This window comes from Echinops telfairi, unplaced genomic scaffold (genome assembly GCF_000313985.2).
Source record: "Echinops telfairi isolate 266 unplaced genomic scaffold, ASM31398v2 ScPeMD7_4225;HRSCAF=4972, whole genome shotgun sequence".
Lineage (NCBI taxonomy): Eukaryota > Metazoa > Chordata > Mammalia > Afrosoricida > Tenrecidae > Echinops > Echinops telfairi.
The window spans coordinates 19,201,728-19,203,408 of NW_022108124.1; the positions used below are offsets into that span (position 1 = coordinate 19,201,728).

Consider the following 1,681-nt stretch of genomic DNA (forward strand, 5'->3'; position numbering starts at 1 on the left):
GGCTCTGAACTTCCTGCCACCAAGTTTTCAGTGCCGTTCTTCACTCGTGGTCCACAGCAGCTGTCCTTTCCAATCCTTAACCATTCATGTCAGGAGCGGCGAGAAGTGGATTGGAGAAGCCACAGACAAAAACCTCATCAAAGCCATCGGCTCTCACGTTCAAAAAGTCCCCCCTGGGAACTACCTATAAAACCTTCCCAGCTAGAATCAGAGTTACTCCAGGAGGGTCCGGCATATTGGGCGCTCCGCCCCTGGAAGTTATTGGTCATTCGCACAACAGTTTAACCCCAGGGATAGGCTTCTCAAAACTTAAGTGGTTTAGGCCCTTTCCACGCCTGATTTGCAAAGAACCTTTCAGCAGAAGTCTAGAGGCCTGTAAACTTTCTTATCGAGTTTTAGATTCACAGAAAGGTAAGTTTCGGACACGTGGTGAGGATAGTGCTTAGCTAGAGAATAGGGAAGGGGTAGGCTACAGAGGCAAACTCTGAAAACACAGCTGGGGAGCAGGTGATATTTAAAAAAAGAAGAAGAAGAAAGAAGGAAAGAAAAGGCAAGTCCCTGGGCAAATTATGTAGCCAAGGGTGATCATTATAAGCAGAGCTGTTACGTAATTACTTGTTAACCGCTAACAAACACGTACAGGGCTACAAAATGCCATGGTTACCCTAACCATTGAAGCTAGTGGTACCTGGTGCCCAAGCCAAGGTCTCTCCAATTAATCTCAAAGAAACAGGCAATCCAGGGACCCAGTCCCTCCCAAGGTAACCGCCTATTTTGACGTCTACAAAACAGCCTCTAGCAATTAAGCCAATCGCCTCCAGAGACGAAAACCAGCATTTCTTTTTAATATTGATTTCTTTCTTTTCCAAGTGAAAAAGAGAGACCGAAGTATGTTCTGATAGCGAAATATTTATCACCTGGGGGCAAAAAAAATGACTTCCATTCCAAACTGGCAAATTTGAGACATAAAAGCGACCTCCTCCGGTCGCTGCCACCCCCTGCCCCCACCCACCTCCCCACCCTCGGGTGGCGCAAAACGCAAGACCTCGGGGGCTGATGCACCGCATTCCAACATTTTTCAAAAAAGTTTACGAGAATCTACCGAAACCCCGGGGAGAGAAATAACGCAGGCAGGAGCTGGGGAGATCGAGCCGAAGGGTTCCGGTGAGGAAACCCCCAGAGAAGCGCCCAGCAGGGCTGCGCGAGGCCCGGCACCGGGGGAGCTACCGGGCACCAGGGGAGATCGCGCCCCCGTGGAACACCAGGGCTGACAGCTGCGGTCTCCGCCCCTGGTGGTGGTCGGGGGGTCCCCCAGCCCGGCCTACACCACCAGCCCCGCTCCGGGACCCCTCCCCCGAAGCGCCGGCGATTCCCGCTGAGCCAACTTGGCCCCGGGTCAGCGCTGCGGAGCGCGGCCCACGGTGCCCGGGTGGCCGGTGCGCCCTCACCTCCTTCTGCTTGGGGTCTTGCGGGTAGACGTCGGGAGGCCCGAGCCGGGGGCGCTTCAGCGGTCTCTGCTCATAGCTGAGAAGCCCGAAGGCGGCCATGATCTCTCATGTTAACCGGCGAAATGAATGAGAGTTGGAGCTGGAGCAGCCGCCTCTGAGCACCAGGGAGCAGCACTTTGCAGACAGACTCCCTCTCTCCCCCTCCTCGCTCGCTGCTCGCTCGCTCGCTCGCT

General features: G+C 54.6%; 1 protein-coding gene across 1 annotated transcript in view; it reads right to left on the minus strand.

Moving 5' to 3' along the window:
* MED12L (mediator complex subunit 12L) overlaps positions 1–1,632 on the minus strand; it is a 370,846-nt gene extending 369,214 nt beyond the window's left edge. The window contains exon 1 of the mRNA XM_045294999.1: positions 1,449–1,632. Within this exon, the coding sequence (XP_045150934.1) occupies positions 1,449–1,547 (99 nt within the window). The 5' untranslated portion in view covers positions 1,548–1,632. The remainder of the gene's footprint in view (positions 1–1,448) is intronic.
* Between the last annotated feature and the right edge of the window lie 49 nt (positions 1,633–1,681).